General features: G+C 41.8%; 1 protein-coding gene across 1 annotated transcript in view; it reads right to left on the bottom strand.

The window, feature by feature from the left end:
* Positions 1 to 20,049, bottom strand: part of CLYBL (citrate lyase beta like) — a 151,061-nt gene extending 131,012 nt beyond the window's left edge. Inside the window, exon 1 of the mRNA XM_027674677.1 lies at positions 20,013 to 20,049. Coding sequence (XP_027530478.1) covers positions 20,013 to 20,034 — 22 coding nt within the window. The 5' untranslated portion in view covers positions 20,035 to 20,049. The remainder of the gene's footprint in view (positions 1 to 20,012) is intronic.
* Positions 20,050 to 23,709: the final 3,660 nt, after the last annotated feature.

Genomic DNA, 23,709 nt, shown 5'->3' with positions numbered 1-23,709 from the left:
TAAAGGTGAGCTGGGAAGAACTGCCCTGCTACTCTGCACTCCTCCATTGCTGTTGATCTGCTACTGAAATAAATGACATTTACAGCCATACTAACAGAAGCACAGTGATTAATGGGAGGGCTATGCCCCAGGTGATGGGGATGGCTGATGGCAGGTGCAGAGGGTGACCAGCATAGCTCGCCTTGACATTCCTATGCACCCTTCCTGGGAGGACTGCTTATCTGAGACCCTTTGAGAATCTCTGTTTTTGGAACATGACAACAAATGCAAAGTACTGTCATAGTTATTGTAGTGCACAATTTCAATCAGCAACAAATATTATCTGAATAAACACTATTTATGAATTTTCTAGTAGTCAGACAAAAGATGTTTTTGTTCTCTCAGCAGATGCTGCATAAAAATGAATACACATCCCAAAAATGGGCATTTATTTTTTCTCTACAAATAAACCAGCACATGCTTACAAATTTTTCTTTGTTTCATCAGTTTCATCAGCCTTAAAATAAGATGAAAATATATCTTTTTATCTGTAGAATTTTGAAGTGTTGTAAAACCCTTAGAGTGCAAAAATAGGCACGGAGCATTTCAAATAAGCTGAAAGAAAATATTCAATATTTTTACAATATGGTAAAGTAAGCTATACTATAAATAATATACATTTTATTTCTCTATAATTTAGTCTTTATCATCCTCGTTCTTTCATTATTAAGACAATATATTGGATTTTATATGTGGAAAACTGGTACAAGTTTCCCTGTGAGAGAGTTTTTGTACCAGTTAGGTAAGAAAATAATGAACTCAATCCTCATCACTACACACCTTCTTGGGAACATGGTCCACAGAAAGGGTAAACATTTTCAGATTGTGTTGTGGTGGTGAGGGCAAGCTATGCTTGATGCCAATCAGAGTGGAGTCATATGGCCCATGGGCTACTGATCCATTTGCATTGCATTTGGTATCATCTCCTCCCTTTACAGAACAGCTGTGTAAACTGAAGGGAAGGGAAGAGAAGGGAAGGGAAGGCAGCAAGGATTTAGTCTGGGGTTTGAGGGGGTGAACACACATCAGAGGGGACAGAGGAAAGAAAGGCCAGGCAGTCCAGCTGCAGCTCTGACACTGGACAACAAGCATCCCTCTGCTAACCCCACGGAAAGCAAAAGCAAAGCATTTGGGCTGTGGGACGCACGTGGGGACACAGCAGGAGCCAGCATTGGGAAGCCCGGGGAAAGCAGGGGAAGAGTGTAGCCCAGCTTGGCCAAATTATTTCTGAGAGGACACAGCCCAGTGGGCTGCCAGAGACAAAACCATTGCTCCAGATAGCAGGCTTTGGACACAGAGACAGCCTGGGTGCCACAGTGAGCAGTTGCATCTCCAGTGGACACGATCCCTTTCCAGTGGGCAGCTGCGGGGCCAGGGAGCCGGAGTTGGGTGGGACAGGCAATGCTGGGGCAGCCTGCGGTGCTGGCCGGGAGCACACGGGGCCTGAGTCTTCCCAAAAAAGGGATGGCATTTTCTACTTTGGGCATGAGAATGTTTTGCAGCCCTTGGGTGAACTGCAACCTGTCTGTGCCTTGCAGTTTTTTGAGAGGTAAAAGGGCTTGAAGTGCACATCCGCCTGATAGTGCTCTGCACTTCTAGGAGAAATTGTAAATACTTGGAGATTCTTGGATGAAAGGATTAAAAATATAATTACCATAAAGGAAAACACATAAGAATTTTCTTTATGGGGAATGTCTCTTGTTTTACATAAATTTTCTATACAAATTAACTCGAGATGATTCTGGCCACGTGAAAAAAATTAGATCTCATTAAATGTTCGCTTTGCATTGAACGCTGAAATTGGCTGGGCAACGTTTCTGAAGAGTTTGCATGCAAGAAGTAAAACTTAAGGGAGTAAAAGGTAAAATAAAAGTCTGTCCTTAGTGCTGAACCCAAATTATGGTGAAATCGAGTTACACAACAGCATGTGTTGGTGCTAATTTCCACTCTCAGAGACAAATTATTTCTGAAATTCCTTGAACTCGCTGTGATTACCCAGCCGACGTTGGCTGCCTCAGAGCAGGCACGGCACCATTTCGGCGACGAACCTTTACAGAAGCGGCAAAGCCACCGAAATTATATAAAGATTAATAGAAATCTGAACCACGCTACATCTAAAATAAACAAAAGCTTTTGTAGCCGCGCTGAAAGGCCCATAAAAGTAAACTACAACCTCGGCAAAGCCTTTTAAACTGATAAAACAGGACGGCAGAGGTCAGGGAGGCAGGCGGGTCAGCAAAGCCCTGCCTGCAGGTTTGGGGGTTGCTCCGTGTCCCTCCTCAGTCGCTCGCTCACACGGGGGCCTCGCCGGGGCCAGGGAGAAACCCCACCGCCGCTCCTCCCTCCGCCGAAGCAGGAACACTTGAACTGCCCTTCTGTCTCAACAAAACTTTAGTTTGCTGATTGGGCACGAAACAAAAGAAAGACAGCGGGACGCAATTTATAAGGGGGCAGGGTAGGCTGACATTCTATTGTACTCCAGAGGTATCCACAAGCTGTTAATTCCATTTTAACATTGTTAATAAGACTGTTAACACATCTGACTTTGTTTAGAGACTTTGAAAACATCAACAAACTAAAGAAAAAACAAAACAAAACAGAAAAATCAAGAACTCCGCCCCCACTAGAAGTAAAATACGATCTTTTCAAACAGCATCAAACATCCAAACGTGACGCTTCTGCGTGTCCGGACCTGGCAGCGAGGAGAAAGGATGGCAGGGAGGCTCAGGGACATGTGTCCACATATTCTTCACCCTCTCGTTAGACTATTGAGCTATTCACATTTTTCAGTTAAATTTAAAGGACTCGTTTCTAGCACCATTGCCGTTTTGAGAAGGAGAGGGAATAAACCGGGACTCCCCCCTCCGTGCACACCTCCTCTCCCTCGCTCGCGCTTGCACGCAGGCAAATGTGCAGATTTAATCAGTGTGGAATGTTTTAAATGAATAATTGGGTCTGACAGATTTATTGCAGTTAATTTTGCAATAGAATGGAAAAATGTTTGGATCTCAGCCTTTAAAGTATTAGGAAAACAATTAATCCATCACATAACGGAAATTCCTGTATTACACCCTCATGTCCAATTAAATAATGTCAAGTAATCTTACATTGTAAAATGCTGAAATTGAAGCTCAACTCATTGAAGGGAATATGTTTTAATTTTTTCAGGGACCTCGAAACAAAAATCATGTCAAATTAAAATCAGATGCTTCGATGAAAGGCTTTTTTGGTTTGTTTTATTTGGAGGGGGATATTTTTTTAAAGTAAAAAAAAAATCTAACAAAGAAAAAACCCCAGCCTTACTCAAAAAACAACGATTTCTCTTTTGCTCTTCAGTTTGTGCATCAAGAACGCTGCCTTAGCAAGGCAATCTCAAAGCAAATCAAAAGCTTTAGGATGAAGTCTGCAACCGCAGAAAAGAACTTTAAAAGCAGTTAATCAGCACTTTTCTTTTCCAGCAGGCAGAGGGGCTGATTCCAGGGTACTTACTCAGACACAAATCTCCGAGACTTCAAGCCGTGTTTTGCTTGAATAATGTCCCGTAGGATCGAGTCCCCAGTTTAGGACCGACTGACAGCAAACTTCTGAGACTTAAAGTAAGCGGGATTCGTTTGTCTTTGTTTACATCCCAAAGTTGCTAATGCTGTAAAATTGCTTAATGTCACACTCCATCTCTTTTTTATTAAAAGTAAGGTAAAAGAAAAAAAAAAAAGCCTGCAAATCAAAGAACTTTTCCAGAATAACAAAACCACCGACTTACAAATGTCTTTCCTGCCCCTGAAATTTGAAACTTGGCAAATTCATCTCATTCGGCTGCTATACAAAAGGTCCCTGAAGCGTGTTACAGTAGAGACCCGCGAGCTTCCCAAATACTTTGGCTGTTTCTAAACTAGGGAATACGGGGCTGCGGTTTCAGGGCTCCCTCAGCTAGAACGAAATGAAAGCGGTGGTGAAATTTTAATATCGCGGAGGTTTAAGAGGAGTACGTCTGGCTGTTTTTACAGGGGGATTGCCGACGGTCCTGTGGCAGGCGAGGTAGGGAGCACAGGGACAAAAAGGGACTGGAGCACGTGTCACTACAGAAAGGCAGCAAAAAAAAGAAGTTGGAGTCACTGAAGAAAGTGTAAATAAAAAACATAAGGAAAGATTCTCCTTCTAGTATGTCAACGGGGAAAATAACAAACTGAAATCTTAGGTCGCATTTAAGGGCAATAAATACTGTGATCACTTGCTGGCACCTTCGTTAAGGCACTGTCGGCATGGCTGAACAGATGAAAATGGGGATTACACTGAATGAAAGAAGTGTAAGATTTGGCCACCACCGTTCAGTTTGTTTTTCCAAATACAACAGTGCGCTTATTTTGCTAGTTTCTTACAATCTTGATGTTCTGGATACCCACATTGCCGCCCAACTATTTCTGTTGCCATAACAACATCAGAAATTTGGTCCTCGATGCCCTTTTTAATAAAATAATTTTGGGACTTGGGAGCTTTCAAAGGCGGGACAGTTTCTCAATTTAGGCAGCTCACACCTTTCTCAAAAGGAACCTATTTGTTTCTGTTTCCCGGAAAAAAAAAAAAAAAGGAAAGAAAAGGTAATTTGAAAACGATGCCCCCTCCTTTCCCCCTTGACTTTGGAAACAGGCCTGTTGCTATAAACAGTTTTTCTGGGGGACTTGGATTTTTAAGAAACAGGCAACCTACAGCAGCCAGGCGACCACCGCCTAAGGATTGCTAAAAGGAGAGAAGTACCGTATATGCAGCCCAGCATCTGAAATAAACGGCCAAGTTTTCACCACCTATCCACGGGATGTGTTTTAAGATCTTCAAAAATTAAATATACAACCAAAAATTACTAAGAAAGTGTAATAACCCTGTATATTTTGTATCCAGTCACTTGGGACATCCTCATCCCTCCCTCAAGGAGACTGGAGCTTTTTTGGGGGACTACCCCTTGGCACGGCTAATTTTTTTTTTTTTTGGCTTTCTCAGATCAGCTCAGAATGAGTGGAATAAGAAAAAAACCACAACCAAGCCTTGGCTCTTTACCATTAAATAAATTGGATTCCCAGCGCAAACAGCAAAACAATAGCCAAGAGGATGTGACTAACAAACGCCGAGGGAAGAGTCAAGCTGCCCCCTCTTTGCATATGCAGCCAAACAGAAGTCATTGGGGTTGGGATTCCCCCCCCTTTCTATTTAACATATCTGTGCATTTCAATAAGTTGAGAGAAACAATGCCCGGCTTTCAAAAGTTGCAAATTACTGGGAATACATTGCAAAATGTGGATAGTCCATAACATTAGAAGATGTTTTAAAGTATTTATCTTTGGGGGGGAGTGTTGGTTTGGTTTGGGTTTTTTGGTTTGGTTTGGTTTTTTTCATAAGGAAAAGGAGAGAGAGAAATCATAACCCTCTAGGAAAATAATCCTGGATTGCGAAAAAACTGTGCCCGTGAGATATGCAAGAAACTTCATGGGATAAAAATGGTTCGAGTGTATATTTTGTAAAAGAACAAATATTCATTCATCTCACTGGCTGGTCAAAGTCAGACAGGGAGTTCTCGCTCATGTGCATTGATGGTCTTCAGCCAAATATAAGTATTTCTTGTCCTCGCTGCCGATGGCAGGCAGACACCTGCAAACCTGCACATCGAAAGGGAAAAAAATCCCTTTTTCGCTCTTACCAGTGGCATTTCTATAGCTGCTATAGAAAGCAGCAAGACGGGAATCGCGCCCTTCACGAGCAGCCGGTTTGGCAGCGCAAGTCGGAGGGAGCCCGCCATGCTCAGCAAAAGAGATGGGAATCCTCTCCACGCGGGGAAAAGCTCGACAACCCCCTCCGTAAATAAAACAAAAAAAACCAAAACCAAACCAACAAACAACAACCCCCTCTCCCCCCAAAAACCCCCCAAAGAACAAAAAACAAAAGCAAACCATCCGACCCTTTAAACCCCTGATATGTCTATATGGAAATTCCTGTTTTCGGACACTCCGTGGGGCGGGGGTCGTCACCCCTCGCTTTGGGGTAACTCCCCCCAACTTCGGGCGTCCGGGTCCCGGGTCCCGCCGGGCCGGGAAAGCAGGGGCTGGGGTGACACCCTCCGGCCGCGCCGGGAAGTGCAGCTCCTGCCGCCAGTCTCGACGGGCAGCGGCCAGGCAGGGATGCAGTCAGGGATTCAGGCAAGGACGCAAGCAGGGATGCGGGCAGAAATGCGGGCAGTGGCAGGCAGGTGTGTGGAGGGAGGCAGGCAGGGGTGTGGGCTGTGGCAGGCAGAGCACTTGGAGGGGGTAGGGAAGGGGCGGGCAGAACTGTGGATCGGGCAGGCTGGGATTCGGGCAGGGTGCGGGCTGGTGCAGGAGGAATGTGTGCAGGGGTGCGGGCAGGGGGCAGGCAGGAAAGCCATCAGCTCAGCATTCCTGGCTGGCTTTAGTTCTCCACAATTGTTCCCCCTTCCCTCCTAGTGGGGTGAGGAGGGAAGCAACTACTTCAAAGAGGAAACTTTCTGCATGAGGCAAAGACAAGAGTTGTGTCTCTCCATTACCCGGACTGTTATTATTATTAATATTTCAATACTCTCGTTCTTCTTCGTTCTTTTTTCTCTGTGTTTTTTTGTTTTTTTTGTTTTTTTTTTTTTGTCGGTTTGCTAATGAAGCTGTTGTTATTCCTGGGAAAGGAGAAGGGAACAGGCAGTGAAGGAAGTATGCTCACAGATAACTCCCTTTCCAATTTGTTTTCCCCTGAAAAAAATGGAAAATATCTCTGGCAAAGGAATTGGCCAGCAGCTCTCTGTGCATCCCCAGCTCCCATCCTCACCCCATGGGGCTCTGACGGCAGCAGGGCTCCGGGGTGAGCCTCTTCAGCCCCAGGCCAACCCACAGCACCTTCCAGCACCTTCTGTCTGAGGATTTTCAAAGGGCTGCACAAACATTAATTAATTATTCGTGCTCCATATCTGTGCAAACGGGGATCCGGGGATCCATTTTACAGATGGGGAACTGCTTGCACAAGGAGACTCAGTGAGTCACTGTGGTTGAGACAGAAATTAAAATACCAGTTTTCTCATCTTTAAATATACAACCCATTGACCACTTCACCCTTCAAGAGAAGGGGAGAGACAGGCTAATGGGGAGATTATTCCCCATCTTGCATTCAGCTTAGAGACACACAAAACCTAACAGAGAGGCATAACAAGGAGCTCCCTCACATTCACGCCTGTTTGCACCAAGTCTTTTAACCCCAAATGCTTTGCACAGTCAAAACATCAGCAAGAAAGAATTAAAAATCATTAGGAGCAGAGGAAAACTAATTTGAAAAAAATCTGGGCATGGTCATAACTGCTCAACTGAACCTTTAACCAGCTGAAGACCCAGTTTGGTAGAGGGAAAGGAGAGGGATGTCTCTGATATTAGGAACTACAAAGAAGGAGACTCTGGCATCAATATAGGCCAGAGTGTGGGAGACAGAGACAGGAGACAAATATTGATGGGAGCGGGGGGGGTCACGGGGGTAGATGGGGACCAGATTTTCCAGGGCAACTGAAGATGCAAACAGGCACCTGGCAGGATTTTCAAAAGCAACTGAGCAAGACAGGTACCTAAATCCCATCGATTTCAGTGGATGGGAGGACGTCTAACCTGCTTATGCTCTTTTGAAAATCCCATTAAGTGCCAGCTGCATGTTTAGGAACCCAAACACAATTGAAAATTTATTGTAAGGCTTCAGGACAGATAGATTTTAAGAGTAAACTGCTGTTGCGCTGATGTCAAGAGTTAAAAAACAAAGCCAGATTACTTCCCTGCCCCAAAAGAAATATGCTGGTTAAGATATAGGGGAATATTTCTTTCAATTAAAAAAAATATTTTTGCATTTTCACACTTAGCCTTCCTCATTTCTAGCCCCTCTCTTTGTCTTTTGTAATAAACCAACTGGAGTAAGTGGGGGTTTAAGGCAGAAAACAAGTGACACTGCCAGGCTTTTGACACAAGTGAGCGTGTGGCAGTGCTGGGGGGGGGACACAGAGAGGTGCTGAGGGGGGGACAGGTAGTGCTGGGCTATGCAGTGAGGCAGCGGGTCTGCGGAGGACACTGCTGGGACAGCAATGTGTCACTGCAAATGTGGGGAGGCAGGAGACAACAGGCAGGCATAAGGGAGCAGGCTTTGCCACCACGCTCAAATGCAAAATGATGTGATGAGGACATTGGGTCCCTTTACTTTGAGGGCGTGCTTTGGGGCAACTCTGATAAAGCAGTATGTATATTGCATGTACATTGTTAAGAATTTCAGCATTAATGGATTTTTTTTTTCTGAATCAGGGTGATTTTGCCAGCGTGTGGATTTTCCTGTAAATTCTGATGCTTTCATTTATATTTTTTTTAGAAAACTGTTACATCAGGATTGTTGAGAGATTGCCAGACTTTCCCACGACTTCGCTTTAAATATTTAGGTAGCAGCTGTCTCTTGATCACTGACAAACTTTAAAATCCACAGAGTAAAATCTCAACAAACAATTGTGTAAAGACAGAGACTTTCAGAAAGGTTCTTCAAAAAACCCCCACTATTTCTAAAGCATTTTAATGCCACGAGCTAAACTGACACAGCAAACCCATTGTGTTTTCCACCAGTTTTGTTTTGCTCTATACAGCTGTGTTTTCACAGATGCAAAACCATGTGTCTTCAGCAAAAGGTCTACTCTTCCCTTCAGATGTGACTGAAGATCAAAGGTTCAAACACAGAAATACAAGCTCCTTTTCCCTTTGGAACATGTTTTTATTTTTTGCAGTGGCTCTAAACCAGAATTTCCATCTGTTGTCCTTGTGTAGTGTACAGGTTAACCTTAACAGCCAGGTTTGTGATGCTGTTATCTCAACCAAGAAGCGCAGAGATGAATCACTCTCGCATGTAGGCTCTGAACATCTCACTAAGCAGCAGCAACAGGGCCGCCTCAGACAACCAGCCATCATTTCAGAGACGTGATGGCTTAAAGAGACTTGTTCCTTCATTTCCAACAGAAAATTTGGAATTTCCTGAATATTACATGACTGTGATGGCATTTAGAATTCTCCAGCCCTAATCTCTGATGTAATAAATGTGTGTAATTCTTTTGGATTAAATGTCAGTGTCTCAGTTTACAGCACGAGACACTTAAGCCTACGGCATTTAGACAGTATCCCTTGACATTTTGTCTCTGCTTCTCCACCAAACTGGCTGCGAACAGTCTTGGAATTAATGTTTACATGGAATCATAGAATGGCTTGGGTTGGAAGGGACCTAAAAGCTCCTGGTCGGTTAGAAAGGGCCCTAAATTGTTGCTGTTTCTGTGACTAGCTGTGACCAATTTATCTATGCTTCCCAATACCGTAGTAACAAATAAATAAATAAAAAAAATAAAATGCAAGTACTCACGGCTGTTGTGCCCCAGAAAATAGCATTAAAGCGATGGAAGGAGCTTCTGGGTTTAAGTAGCAACTTCGCCGGGGCGAGGCGGCTCCGCCGGGGCAGCATTGCCATCTAGCGGCAACCCCCCGGCCCCGACGGGGCGCTGGGCCGGACCCACCCGTTCTGCCCGCGAACAGATCCTGCGGCCACTCCCCAGTTTCTCAGCCTCGAAAACAACCACGTGTTGTGAGAAGACAACCCTAAAGCTGCAGGTGCGGTGCGGGACAAGGTTTGTGCCCTGTCCAGAGTGAGCCCACCACTGCTGAGGAGCTGGAGCAGCCACTGGCTTCCTCCTGTCACTGCACAGCTGCGCAGGTGTTTATAGCCCTGCCATGTCCTAATTCACACTGTTCCAGGTGTGGGGCGCATACACGAGCCAACAGAGGGACGGCATCACAGCTGCCAGCAGGCAGCGGTAGGACATGGCAGTTGCGGCCCCTCCGTACTCCTGGCAGCACTCATCCTGAGTGGCTCCACGCCAGCAGGAGAAGCCCCAGCTGGCATCACCCAGGCATGTGCTTTGCCCGCACGATGCATGTGCCACCTTTGGCTTTGTGCTCGCAGCGGATTGTCTGATCCCCGGTGTAAGTGCGGGCAGCTGGGTTGCTCAGCAGCTTCAACAAGCTGGGTAAATCCCTGGCCCCATGTAAAGCAGTGACAGCACCATGATTTCATCCGTTGCAGAGACTCCTCATGAGATGGAAATGTCAGCGGGCAAGCTGGCATTGGGCCCACTACTCAGAAGCAGGGCTGGTGGGTGGCACAGCTGAGCAGCCCAGCCCCTCTGCGGGCACAAGGCGAAGCGCAGCCGTGGCATTGCACCAGCCCATGCCAGCTCATGGAACTCCAGGACCAGTCACATGGCTTGGGCAGCCTGCTGGAACAGGACAATCAGCATCAGAGCTGGCCCTTAGTTCCATTTGTGGCTCTGGCAGTTAGGATTGCTACCAGAGGATAGATGCCTCTGCCCACAGTGATGGGAATCTTCTCCCAGTTCCCCCTTTTGCAGTGGCAGCTCCATGATAGCAGGATGCACATCAACACCCTCTTCCCAAAGTACGCCTTCCCCGGAGCTGCCCAGCAAGTGCAAATCTGCACATTTTACAGGCCTGCATTGAAGACCCAATTGCTTTGGATTAGACTTGCTCAGTACTTTAATGACTATTAAATTAGCTTTGGCAGCAACAGAAACTCCCAAAAGCATGCTATGAAAATTACTCACTTTGTGAAAAACACACGGTGATGTTGTTATTTGGAGAAACCAGCACAATCATGGAAGAATAGCTCATCAGTAACTCTTCCTTTGGAAAAAGTCTCCAATGGGCACAGTAGGATTTAATTTCTACTTTTTATTGAAAAAAAAAAATCAACAGTTAATAGACTTTAGCATTGCCAAAGATAATTGTCAAGAACAGCTTTTGTGAAGTTCAGCCTTTCTTGTTTTCTTCTGCCTAAGTCCCTCTAAATATGCAGGGCAAAGACAGTGCCACAGTTCCAGAGCAGAAGAGCAGAAATGAATGTATGCTGAAGAAACAGATGGACACCTGTATTTTTGTCAGCAGATTTTCAAGTTTTTTTAAGTCCTTTAAAAAGCATTTTTGTAAAAATCAGCACTTATCACCATTTGCTAATATAAATCAAATCTTACAAGTCTTTCAGAAAAGACATTGCAAAAAACATGATCTTTTCTTACTCTGTACAGCTCTAGTTCTGGTTGGTTTTGCTCCTTACGGTAACAGCCAAAGTTGGTGATAATAGTAACTCCACATTGCACAGGGGGTACAAGTTCAGCATCGTGTTTCCCCATGACTGTGTCAGAAAAGATTTTAGGCATCAGCACATGACCACTACACAAATCAGAAGGGTATAAGCCTACGTACTGCTGCTACAGAATTTCATCGCCACTTACTGCTGCTTATGAACAACCTCCAAGAGTACTCTAAAGCCATTACTCACTAGAGCTGGTTGAATTTTTTTTTGTTTTGTATTAAGAAAGAATTAATTAAACAAAAACAAAAACAAAAAACCAAAAATGCTGTCAAAGGTATTTTGCTATTCCAGTAAAAATTTGAAGGCAAAGAAATATAGGCACAGCCTGATCTACTATTTTCATTTTACTGGCCCTCTATTTTCAAAAAGGCAAACTAGAAACAGGAAAAGAAGTGAAGGGTAAGAGGAAGCGACAGCAAGGAAAGAAAGAAAAAAGAAACACCAAGAGAAAAATCATTAGTTTTACTTTAAACAACAGAAATATCAAGAGGAAAAAAGTGTCCCTTTCCAAAACTCTGGATATTTTGCTTTAGGTTTTTCAACCAGCTCTAATGTTATCTAAACAGGAGCTTAGTAGAGATGTAGCACATCAATCAGAGGATGAATTTACTCTTCACAAAGAATACGTAAAAAATAAACACTTTCATTAAACTGGTAAGGTATCTGTTTCCACTGACTGACTACCCATGTGGGAGGAAAGCCTATGCAGTTCAGCTGGGGAGAGGGAAAAGAGGGACATGAAATGCTTTCCAGGGAGCACTGTGCTAAGCAGGAGCCATAAAACCTCTGCCAGAAGGACACCTACTGCTTTCTGTGATTGAAGGCTGCTGGCAGATGCCCTCTTCTGAGCCTAACCTGGGATAGCATCAGCCTGGGGTTCTTGGGATCACCCATGGGCTGGATGCGATTGCTTCCACAACCATACTGGTGGGAAGGGGTTGCATGAGTGCCCCCAACCCCGTCAGCCCCATTAGCACGTATCAAACTTCTCCAAAGCAGACCTATGGGAGCAATTGCCGCTCCTGGACTGGCAGTGAGATGGGGAAGCAGTGCCACTCTCAACCACCATGGCTGGCTTCAAAATGCACAACTATGACCCAGCTACCAGCTGCTATTTCAGAACATCAGTTCCAGTTAACAAGCTCGAGCTGAGCATTTCACTCCTAAGTTGCTCTTTCGTGCAGCCCAAGCACAGTTTTGCTTACTTTCTTTGCAATAATTAGAATTCAGCTGTGAATTCCCTTCTCTCGCACAGATTAATTTCCATTTCAGTACCAATTAGTAAAGGCTCAACTTTAGGGAAACTGTTGCACAGCCTAGCACCAAATGAAATTTTTCTATTTCTCCAATTCAAACAAAAAGTTTTACTGCCTCTTTGTTGTGAGAGCAACCTAGATCAGAGAAGTGACAACTCATCTTCACAAAGACAATAATGTGGAAGCCCACTATCTGAACACGAGGTTGTAATTCAACATGATTGAACAGTTTTGCTGTAGAAAGATGTAAACGATTGTTACAATCATGACACCCGAGTTTTTCCACAATTGCAGATTTCTTGTGTGCTAATTTGTTAGTCCAATGCACTGGTGTTCTAATAGCAGGGGGCCTGCATTAGCAACGTTGGTCTTTTTGTGAACAAAAACCTCAAACATCCTTTAGTTAGCTCTGCACCTGAGCACTGGAGAGGGATATATGCTTGCCTACAGTTTGAATTTATTCTTCTAAATTTCTGGAATTTGCAACTTAAGCAGACTGGAAAAATAGTAATTTTTCTCCATGAACCCTGTAGAAAGTTTTGTTTCTCCAGTAATACAGCAACATCATTCTCCACATCCACCTTCCATCGTGGAAGTGGGCTATCTACAGTAGGATCATGTTATGGCCTTAGTTGCCAGATAGTCCTCATTTTCAGTTGCACGCTCTTCTGCTGACAGCAGGGACAGGAACTGCCTGGGCTACATGTCCATTTCAGGCTGAAGTTCTGAGAACTTTACAGTAGTAACAGGAAATTTCAAAGAGTGAGGTTCTTTTGAATATTGAAATGACCAAGACCTTGAAGAATGTTCTTTTTCAAAGTACTTCTAACTTAGCAAGGAGTACTGGATGTCTTTTTTATTTTATGTATGTCTTTGTCATGTTCGTTAGAAATCACCCAAACTTAGCCAATTTAGAAACCTCTGGAAAATTCCAGTTCACCATAGGCTGGGAAGATTTGTTTCATTTAAGACAGTAGTAACCTAAATATTTTGCTGTGCTCCTTCCACTTGCAGCCCTTGGTCAGATCAGACTGTGCAGTACCCTGTCCCATCAAGGGAACTCCATGGCACAGCTTGAGTAGGTACCCCAAATCTCTAGCCCTGTGATGGTGACTGCCAGCAGTTCTGGGAAAATCTTGGAAGAAGGCATTTTGCTTATGTATTCCCTAAAACTTTCCCCCAAATGCTGAGCACTAAGAGGAAAGCTAGGCCTGGCCCAGCAAGAAAGATGAAGTAAATGAGAAGCCTCAGATGGGGAATGGGACTGAAACAATGCACTGATGAAGAGAGAGGACAAGATAAGAGCTGCAGCAGAAAGCATCACATCACCTGCAATGGCCCCTGATGCACCTGGTTATCTTTAGTTGCAGAGATTTCACACACACACACACACACACACACACACAAAAACACAAAACCCCCCAAAAACCACCAAAAAAAACCCCAAACCAGAAAAAGTGTCATAGCACCACCAATTATAATTCAGTTGTTAGACAATAAATGGGACTCTGGCAGGGTGGCTCCTGTGATTTGCTCACAGTGGGGGATCATAAATTTTAACCAAAAAATGCAGCAGAAAGTGGGCCTAAGGGCACTGCAATCCCCATTTTCCTTCCACGCCCTGCAGTCCTGTTCTCTGACCCCTGCTCTCATGCGGACAAGGCTTCTGTCTGCCTGCCCTGGCTGTGTGCTCAGGTAGCGGCATGGCACACTCCCACCCCATGGACAGCGCCACGTACCAGCCATGCTCTGGCGACAAAAGTGGCGGGGGCAGTGGCTCAGTGACCTCAGGCCACACCAAGTAGACAGAATGCCTGTCCAGAGGACACTGCCAGAGTATCAGTGCCTAATATCTTGGTGCCATATGCATATCAATAAGGGCAATATTGCAATACTACCTGCACCTTGGCCCTGTGACTCAGTGCTCTCCAGTTCACAAGCCACACTGACAAACCATGTGGAGTCCAGCATCATTTCAGGTTAAAATGTCCTCTCAGCAATCTGCAAAAACCTTACTAAAACACTACTAAGACTACGGGGCAAACTAACAGAAAGTTAGGAAACAGCCAATTTAACTTTTCTGTGTAATCCAAATTCAGCCCTCAGGGCACACAGTTTATGAAACTGTCTTCAATAATATATTCCCGCAGAGATGTTTTATGGGACAGACCTTAATCATGACTGGATAAGGAAGATAATTGTCTGTAGGAACCTGAGAGGTTTTTTATTTGTTTGTGAGTTCATTTTAAGGTTTTTTAAGGTCTTGCCCTTACTGGTGGACACACTGCAGAAGTGCTGCTCGCTGGCATAGTTACATATTCACTGCTTCTGAGGGAGACGATACAAACAAAGCATGACCTTTAAGGCCAATCTACGAGACTCAACCAAAAACTACCTTCTTATTTTAACCAACACTTGATTAATACCAACTACTTTGATAACTAATTGGAGCAAGGATGGAAACTGTGTCTGCCCCCTACCAAGTGAATGCCTATATCTATTCATCTAGATAGAAAGTCACAGTTTAACTCATTACTAGTTAAAGCAGTGTTTTGGAAATATAGGCTTGAATCATCTCAAAAATAAGAATGAACTCATGCCATTGCTTCTTATCACAGTCCATTTTCTAAAGTAAGAGGACACTCCTGTCAACATCTTTGTTTCTGTCTTCTTCTGGAAGGGTCCTACCTAATTAAATCAAACTCTAAACTGCTTTTGGATGCAAGAGTAAGTGACTCTAATAAAGGGCTAGGAGCTCTGAATTTTGAATGGAAGACAGCACTCTCCTGAACCCCACAGTAAGGGTACTAAATCCATGAAAAGGCTGTGATTTAAGGAATGGTATTCTGCAGTATTTCCCCTTGTCTAGGTTTAGGTGATTCCCTGCTCACTGTATCTTCTAAGCATTCCCATCTCTTCTCAAGTGAAGTCAACAGCCACGATGCTTTGTGGATCTCTTTAGAAGTTTCTATTGGCACAGAATTAAAATTATTTGGACATTCAAAAGTAAAAGGGTGCAAGTGAAGAGATCCCTACTTCCTTAACTGTAAGCTGACAACTAAGCATCCAAATTTATGGGACATTCACGACTCTCATCTCCCTATGCCTTAGCTCCCTATTTGTAAAACAGTAGTAATACCAGCCCTTTTCATCATGAGGGTTTTCTGAAGATAAATTAATTAATGTTTGCTAAGCATTCAGATATTTATAGCAATAAGTGCCATAGAAAAGCTCATGAGGAAATTAACAATTCTGTCTTCACAGCAGGGTTTCAATAGTGTGCAGTAAATAAGGCCTAGGGCTACACATTGAAAAATTAGGAGAAAACAAAATATTGAATAACTGCTCATTAACTCAGCTTCGTCCATCCTGTTTGCTAACTGAGGCAGGGGTCCTGCGGAAAAACCTATGTATGATCCTGATTTTAAAAGACTGTGGTATCAAGCAAATGTATAAGGGGGCTGAACTTCAACTGCATCAGCTGTCATAATTCTGACATTTCCCAACTCCCAAATATTTTACTTTCCAGCCTTAATGAAGCTGCTTTGAGCTGTTGCAAGTCTTTGCAGTCTTGTCCTATAATAAAAGACCTCTAAGAATGCTGTGTGCAGGGAGATACAGAGGCTGAAAGAATGCCAGAATCATAAAAGAAAAAAAATGTTAATAATATCAAAAGAGAACATCAGCAAAATTTTGCTCCAGTCTTTTAAAAGGCAACAAAATACTAGTGAATCAGTTTACATTGCATGACAATAGTATGCAACCAATGGGAATTTCCAGAGGAAATGGGGTGAAAGAGAGTATTTACCCACTTAAACAAGATTTGGTCAACAACATTCAATAATGCAGCCTTCCATGCAGTTTCTCTCTCCATCTCAACATTTGGATGTGAACTGGGAATTAAGTGACTTCAAAAACATTAGGTGTTAAAAATCAAGATTACTTTAAATAAAACATTGAGAGGATATTTAAAGCTTAACAATTCCTTATCTGCAATAGTCCATGGAAAAGGCGAGCGGAATATTAAGGATATGTTAAGAGCAGAGCAGGAACATTTGCGTGTGCAAGAGTGCCTCTGGGCAGTGGGAGGAGGACTGCACAAAATGGGCTGCCTGGAAGTATCCCTCCACGCAGTCTTTGTCAGAGAGGAGAGGAGGGTCTTTCTCTGTCTGTTGGACAGAGATCACTGAGCCTTAGCTGTGATCACCGCAGCATCTAATGTGGCAATGGATTTATATGTGACATCATCATAGCTAAAACAAAAGAACGATTTTTTAAAATAAATTGAATATGTAGCCTGAAAAAAAAGAGGAAATAAAATTACCAAACTAATGTATATTCACCTATTGGCAAAGTCTAATATGTTTTAATCAAATATTTAATCCCACAGTGGGTTTTTTTGTTCAAAAAAGAAAAGGGGTAGTTTAGTAAAAAAACCCAAACAACACCAAACCCAAGACTTAAGTTGAGCAATATCCATCAAAATGTTAGGTTCTTAGTTAGGTAGGAACACAGCATATCTTGTGAAAAGATAATAAACTCTAAAATAGTGTGTGTAGTAACAAATTCAAAGCTATGAAAAGAAGGGGCAATGGGAAAATGGCATTTTTAATTTCTTTTCATGCCACTTAGGATCTATGTTCATTAACTAAGATTTTGTATTTTTAGGCTACCTTTTTCTTCTGCTAAAAAAAATGAAAGAAAAATGGTGGGGGAAACATACTTGACATGACAGTAAAATGTCAGTTCTGCCAGAAACTCTTGCTTATTCTTTGAATGTTGGCTATCTATCCTGAATATATAAACCTGTGGGTAAAAATCTCAAGGATATTTTGAAAGTGTGCAGAACCAGAAATGTTTTAACACTTGCCTTTTGAGGAAGTTTTTGCAGTGAAAAGTTTCTCTAGAGAGATTATTTACAATATTAATTTAAGGTCTTAATTTGTAATTCCTCCTCAAGAAAAAAAATAAATCCCATTGACTTCAGAGCAAGCTAATCGATTGCAAATGATGAGTGTAATGAAGATTCAAATTATACACTTTTGCAGGGATTGTATTTCTTTTATACTGTCTCTCCAGAATTATGCTAATTAAATACATAATAAAATGCCATTCATTAATTAACATATTTACTCATATTCCTCATTTAATAGTAGCTCTTAAAAATAATTAGGTATTAAATTCAAGATCCCAAGCACCTGATTCAGCGTCAGGTTGCATTGTGCTGAGCCACGCAATTCCTCGTATATACTAACAGTTGTAGGAGGAGTGAAAGTGTTGTGTTGTTCTTAGGTTTTTCGGGGGGTTTTTCACCACATTCAGTTTTTGTGGTGCAGCAGCCTTTAGCTGGGCTTTGCAACTAAGGGGGAAATCCCAGACGGCCTGAAGCCAAGGGGAATTTTGCATCACCTTCAGCCAGCCTGTGATTTAATTTCCCTGAAAGCCTTTTTGCTTCAGACTGCATAGCTTTTAGCGGCATCAGACACTGTTGACAACCACCAGACCACCACAAAAGACAATACAGCAAAAACAATGTTAAAGATTTGTTTGACTGGACTTCAGTCTTAACTGGTGTGATCGTCTGGCTTTTATATGTTCCTCCTCTGCTTTGTAAGGTCAGCTTGATGCTTTGCTAAGCTGCACCTGGAAACGTTTGCCATCAGCAGGAGAGACAGCTAAAAGCAAGACCTTCACAGCCACGGCCGCTTCCAGCACACCATTGTCTTGGGCTGGTGGTAAAGGAGCATCAGTGGCAAATAAATGCTGTTAACAGTGCAGCATGCAAGGGGAAAACTCGACTTGCTTCGCACTAGAATGCGCGCACACGCATCCCCGCGTACGCAGCCTGCTTGGTGCTCAGAAAATGGACAGACTGAGGAGCATCTGTGCTGGGGGGGATACGGAACAAATAAGTAATTGCTGTTTTTAGTAAGTAAAGCAGAAAATTACAGCATATCAACAGCCAAGCGTGTTTGTTGCCTGAGAAGAACCATTTGTGTTCCAGTTTGGGCTTTTTTACTCATCTGAAGTCTGTGCCTCAAAGCACATTAAAAACATTCTAATTATTATTGTGAGTTTATGTTCTCGTATAGATTTAAAGTCTATAAATATAATGGCGGATGAGGAGAGAAGAAAGTAAAATAAATAAATTCAAGAAAATTTTCCATATCATTAAAAGTGGAATCTGGTGGACGAAGCAGCTCTGAATTAGCACCTTAGAAAATGTATAATTCTTTTCAGAGAGCATTTATTGTATTAAAAATCTGTCCTGGTTTATCAGAAAAGTGTGTGGCTATGTGTATGTTCTCTTAGCCACATTCAGCTCTCTTCAAAAAGACATCCACCAGAATAGCACTCTTTAGGGACAGTGTTTCAGGATTGACAAGAACATTAAACCATATTATAATTATCTCTTCAATGAAAACACGGCTTTGTAGTGGAGGCAATGCACCATTCTCAAGGCGAGTGTTATTAGGCTGTATGTGTTTTCTTGGAAGGAGATTCATGGAAAGAAAAAAGCTTTATAATTTACTGCAAGGGAAGAAATACAGAGTACATGTCATGCATAGCAAAAGGGATTTTACAAAGAAGGCACTAAGTTGAGTGCCTCACTTATCTTTAAGAATGCTTCTACATAGTAAGAGTGGGGATCAGTTTAACACAAGCTACAATATAGATATAACACGCACATACAATTCTCTGTGACCATTCATATAGATAACTGCAAAAAAATTGTCTGTAAATTTAGGTAAATATAAAGCAATTGCCTCCTATGCTGCAAATGGGCTCTGTCTCATTCTTTGAGGTGACAACTGAACAGAATACATTCTTATGGCAGTTCAGATAATGAAATCTGTTATTCTTAATGTGAATACAAGGATTTGCTAACCTATCTTCCACACTAGAAATACTGTTTTCTCAAATTAATCTGGAAATTATAAAGTATGAGTTCTGAAACAGCAAGCTAACTTACAAACTGCACCAAGAAGATTCCAACACATTCATAAATGACCATATTTAATATGCATATCTGTACACATACTATCCACATGTTCACATTTGGATTTATTTATTCACGTTAAAAAATATGGATTAAAAATACTATGGATTTTTAATACTTTTGCAAACACCTGCATTATTTTAAAACAGCAATTTTCTTCTTCTTTGTGAATATAAGGTTGCAACTTTGTTTTCTTTAGTATGTTGGCAAATGGATAGATTTAAATTCCTTAAACCAGAATGAACTAAAGGACAGAAACTAATTATGTTAACCAACAGTTACATATACCCTGAACACAGCAAACACTGACAATATTACGAGACTCATGCACAAATGGAGAATTATAAAGCTGTGGCATTTCAGTTGTGTGCATGCAGGTCCAGGCACATGCAGGCGTAAACACAAAAGACAACAACCCCACTAAACAGCTACCAAAAATATACCCAACTGACCTAATACCAGACACAACTGCTCGAGTGTTCTTACAAAAAAAAAAGTCAGAAACTCACCAAATCTTGGTTTTAAAAGCATGCTAGGTATCCAGAGAGAGAGCATTCGGAACAGTCAATTACTTTCACATTTTGTCCCAGGACTTTAAAAGTTAAAGGCATAGTTCTGCCAATTGTGAGATGCCCCATCCAGCACAGACCACCCACAACTACTGATTTTCCATCTGGTGAACAAAACAGACATCTCCCTAATTATTTTTAAAAAGGTTTTTTTTCCTAACATACTTTCTTTATTTGTCTGTGACCTGGAACTTAATGGAAAACCTGGTAGATGCCAACCTCATTTCTTGTAATGAAGCATCTTATTTTCTCCACTTTAAGCATGCTTATTTAAAGGCTATTTAATAGAAAGTTATTACCTAAACTGATCTTTGATAGGACCTAAATTAGTAAATAGTTTGAAATTAGAACAACTTTATATCAAACCCTAAATGTTCTAGTTAAATATTAACTGTTAAAAGTCCTTCCCTTAAACTATCATATTAAAACAGAAAGCAATGAGGTTTACAGTCTCATATGCTGGGTTCCCATATTGCCAGTGTCAAAATTTATGCCTTTTTTCAGCAATATGGTTGCCATTGCCAGCACCACACTTATAAATGCCAACTGTAATTAAAATCTGGCACCTTATACAAGCATTAAACATGCTTAAAGATTTTTTTTTTTAAATCTGCGTTTTAAAATACTTTTTGCAGCATATGCAGGCTTAAAAAAAAGTTCTTCTTCTGCCAGTTTTAGAAACATCACATGAAAAAAAAAAGGTCCAAGTTACTCTGAAAATTGGTCCGTGAAAACCTAAACACTGTGCTAATCTTTCACAGTGGATGCATCTGATGGCAAAACCCGGATTTTCACTTGAAGGGTACTACAAAGAAATAGAAATAGCATATTTAAAAATCTGGACCCCGGAGAGACAAACAGGGCAGGTAACACGTAGCCTTTATCTCAGCATCCTTTATACTGACTGTTACAGTTCAATAAACACATAAAGCCTCATCGCTGTCACGGTGAATGCCCAAGCAGGGTTGTGGACTCCAGAGTCCAATGAGGGTGACTGCAGATCATGCAGAGAGGAACTGAGGCTGGGATGAACACACAGCCTGTTCATCTTAGTAGTTTTGGGGACACAAACATGATCATCTATGTTCTTCATCCAAAGACACACCCGTCTCTGCTACATCCCTGTGCCTCCAGCAGTGACCAGTGGGTTGGGTGGCCAGTTAAGAGAAATCCTCTCCTGGGCTTATCAATGAGAGAAGCAAGTGCTTAGCGGGAGGCTCCTGGAGACTCAGAACATACAGACAACACAAGTGCTACCTTGGGAAATAACCGTGAGGAGAATGGGGATCTGGTGAAACAGGACCTTATACCAAGCAAAACTTTCGATCATAAATTCCTTTTCTACTTACTAATAGATGACTTCTAAGTTACACAGCAGGTTACTTCAGCAGGTCAGCTGTTAAGTTACTTCAGCAGGTCTTATGGACCTGCTGAAGACGAGGAACCCAGGTTCATGAGAGCTTAAAACCTAAAGAAGCTACCCAAGCACACAGCAGCAGAAATACTACAGTGTTGGAGCACCCCAAGATTTGCTTCTTGGTGTTGCAGCCCTGCACCAAGCACTTGTCTCTACTGCCCTGGCCGTTCATCCTGGCTAGAAGAAGAGTCAGCCAGCCCCACTGTCAAGTAAACTGTTGGAGCAGGACCACCTCCTGGAAACTCAGTGCCACTGGTGGTCTCTGTTTGTGGGGAAACTGCCAAACTGTCATTTTAAATAGTTAGCACAGAAAGCAGTGTTTTTTCTAAGCAATTTGATGAAAGGTTATGAATTGGCATTTACAGGAACAGCTTCCAACACGACCAGCAGATGGAGACGAATCACGATGGTGTCTGTCTCAGTGTTTGAGACACCGAGGACTCAGAATCTTCGTAGCAAAGACATAGTGACCAAGACACTCTCCATCCTGTCCTCTGTACTTCATTCTGCTGGTGCCTGAACCAATGTTTTTCTCATGATCCTATCAGCAGAAGAGGTAATTAAATTTCATTGTGGGATGTCCCATATACCAAATGTTTATGGACAGGATTGAAAATTGTATCTTCATGTTTTCTTGACATTGCGCTCTTTGCTGAATTTCTGAATACTTATGTTAAGCTTGCATTGATATTTATGTTCACTTGTACGTACCTCAGTTATTGATTACTTTCAGCAGAATTAAATCTTTCAAACTACTTATCTTAAAGATAATGAATTAAACTACGAAGTAGGAAACCTTGAGTTAAATAATTAATTTGAATCTTGTTTACCCATTTAAAGGTTTTAGTTATTTTCTTGGAGAAAGGTTAATTCTCAGTTTGTAACCACTGAAGTATGTTGCTTTGTAACTAAAAATAGCTTTTACACTAAATTTGGCACTTCTTATTGCTAGCCAGAAGGACAGAGTAGTTCTGCTGCTAAATATTTAAACTTTTCTATACCTCATGATACATTTTTTCAGATTAATTTTACTGTTTTTGTTAGAAAATTAAGTATGGCACCATTTTTATTTACTAGTTGATCCCTTTGTGTTTACTTATGATTTATGTTTCTTTGGATGGAAACAAATGCAACTTAAAATGTAATGAGACAGTTTTTCACTTGCATAACACTATCTGAAAGAGGCTAGACTTCTAAAAAAATTGTGATTAGATTTAAAAAATTGATCTATTAAAATAACTCTGTATTAGCTAGAATTAGCACCAATCTAGTATTTCGTCTTAATATCCTTTAATATTATAGTGTTAGCAAATCTAATCCTCTCATAATTAGCTTTTATTCACAGATTGGTATAGAAGAACAAGCTTTTCTGCTTCTTTCAACTCCCATTTGGTCACGTTTGAATAAATTAGTCATTTAACTCAGCTAATTGAATATATTGAAGAAAATATTCTCTTGGTACTTGCAGAGGAGGCTATTGATCTCAAAGGCCAACACAGTACTTCAAACGCTTTGGGTTTCCATAGTTTAGGCATTGACTTTCATCAGCTGAATGGTTTGATCCACATCCTGGAAGCACTGTTTCTATTTTGTTTGGGGGGGTTTATGACTTAAACAGACTACAGTAAGCTTAGCCTTGGCATAATTTTAATAGACAAATTTTTAAGAAAAAATACACTCAGCATAAATTCTGAAAACTGTTTTTCTTACTTAATTCTTGATCACAAAGTTTTTGCCATCTCATCAACTCAGGGGTCAGCTCTTTGCTTATCATTTAATTCCAGAATTAATTTTTTTTTAATTGAGGAATGTGCCAGCATTACCATTACTAGTGGCAGAAAGCAGCAACACCTACGTCTCAAATATTTTATATAAAAATGCCAGAACATATATATTTTTATCAGTTGCAAAACAGGCTGGAAGTGGTCTGAAAAAGAGACTGGCAGTGTCTAAAGTGTTAAAAATCTTCAGTGTCTTTCTCTTCTAAACTAATTCCCTTCATGGTTGTTGAGTGAAGACATCCTGCAGACACCACACTCCACATTGCAGACCCCGTCATGCATTGCAACAGATGCATCAGGCAGGGGGCGAATATTCCAGTCTCTGAAGTCAAGGCCTCTCAACATATTTGCAATCTACAGTACCAAAAAGGTCCAAACTGTCGCTGGTTTCCCCCAACAAGTTTACACTTGGTTCGAAACCATTTAATTTTGCCACTAC

Source organism: Neopelma chrysocephalum, unplaced genomic scaffold (assembly GCF_003984885.1).
Source record: "Neopelma chrysocephalum unplaced genomic scaffold, ASM398488v2 Primary Assembly neopelma1_25, whole genome shotgun sequence".
NCBI classification, from domain to species: domain Eukaryota; kingdom Metazoa; phylum Chordata; class Aves; order Passeriformes; family Pipridae; genus Neopelma; species Neopelma chrysocephalum.
The sequence above is the reverse complement of the archived record's forward strand: the minus strand, read 5'-3'. Positions and strand labels throughout refer to the sequence as shown.